Here is a 418-nt window from a genome sequence, read left to right as displayed (position 1 = left end):
TTTTTAGTAATTTTTTATTCTGCCCCAGCTGATGTTTGAGCCAGCATGTCGCGGAGGAAGCAAGCGAAGCCTCAACATTTCCAATCCGACCCCGAAGTGGCCTCGCTCCCCCGGCGAGATGGTGAGTGCTCCGGCCCGCGCCGCGGACACACACACGCGCGCTCACACTCGCGCACACTCGGACCCACGCACACGCGGCTGGCCCCCGCGCCCACCGCCCCGCTCGCCGTGTGGACTCGGCGCATTTTTTTTTTTGCCTTTTTCCTTTTGGATGTGCCTTTGCTGGGCTTCCCCTGCCGCCCCGGGGAGAGTCGGCACACCTCCCGGCAGGATCTTTCCGGAGTTGCTGGGTCCTCCCGGGCAGGAGGCGGGCACCCCGGCCTGGCTTCTCCGCCCGGCTTTTCCCGGGAGCCGAGCC

The 418-nt window shown here is 65.1% G+C and overlaps 1 protein-coding gene across 1 annotated transcript in view; it reads left to right on the top strand.

The window, feature by feature from the left end:
* The window catches only part of SALL1 (spalt like transcription factor 1), a 15,031-nt gene continuing 14,613 nt past the window's right edge, over nt 1-418 (top strand). The window contains exon 1 of the mRNA XM_008057018.2: nt 1-121. Coding sequence (XP_008055209.1) covers nt 46-121 — 76 coding nt within the window. The 5' untranslated portion in view covers nt 1-45. The remainder of the gene's footprint in view (nt 122-418) is intronic.

The sequence above is a fragment of the Carlito syrichta genome, unplaced genomic scaffold, assembly GCF_000164805.1.
Source record: "Carlito syrichta isolate Samal-C Ts95f unplaced genomic scaffold, Tarsius_syrichta-2.0.1 Scaffold302608, whole genome shotgun sequence".
Taxonomy (NCBI): Eukaryota; Metazoa; Chordata; class Mammalia; order Primates; family Tarsiidae; genus Carlito; species Carlito syrichta.
Note: the sequence above shows the minus strand (reverse complement) of the source record. Positions and strands in the feature narration are given on the sequence as shown.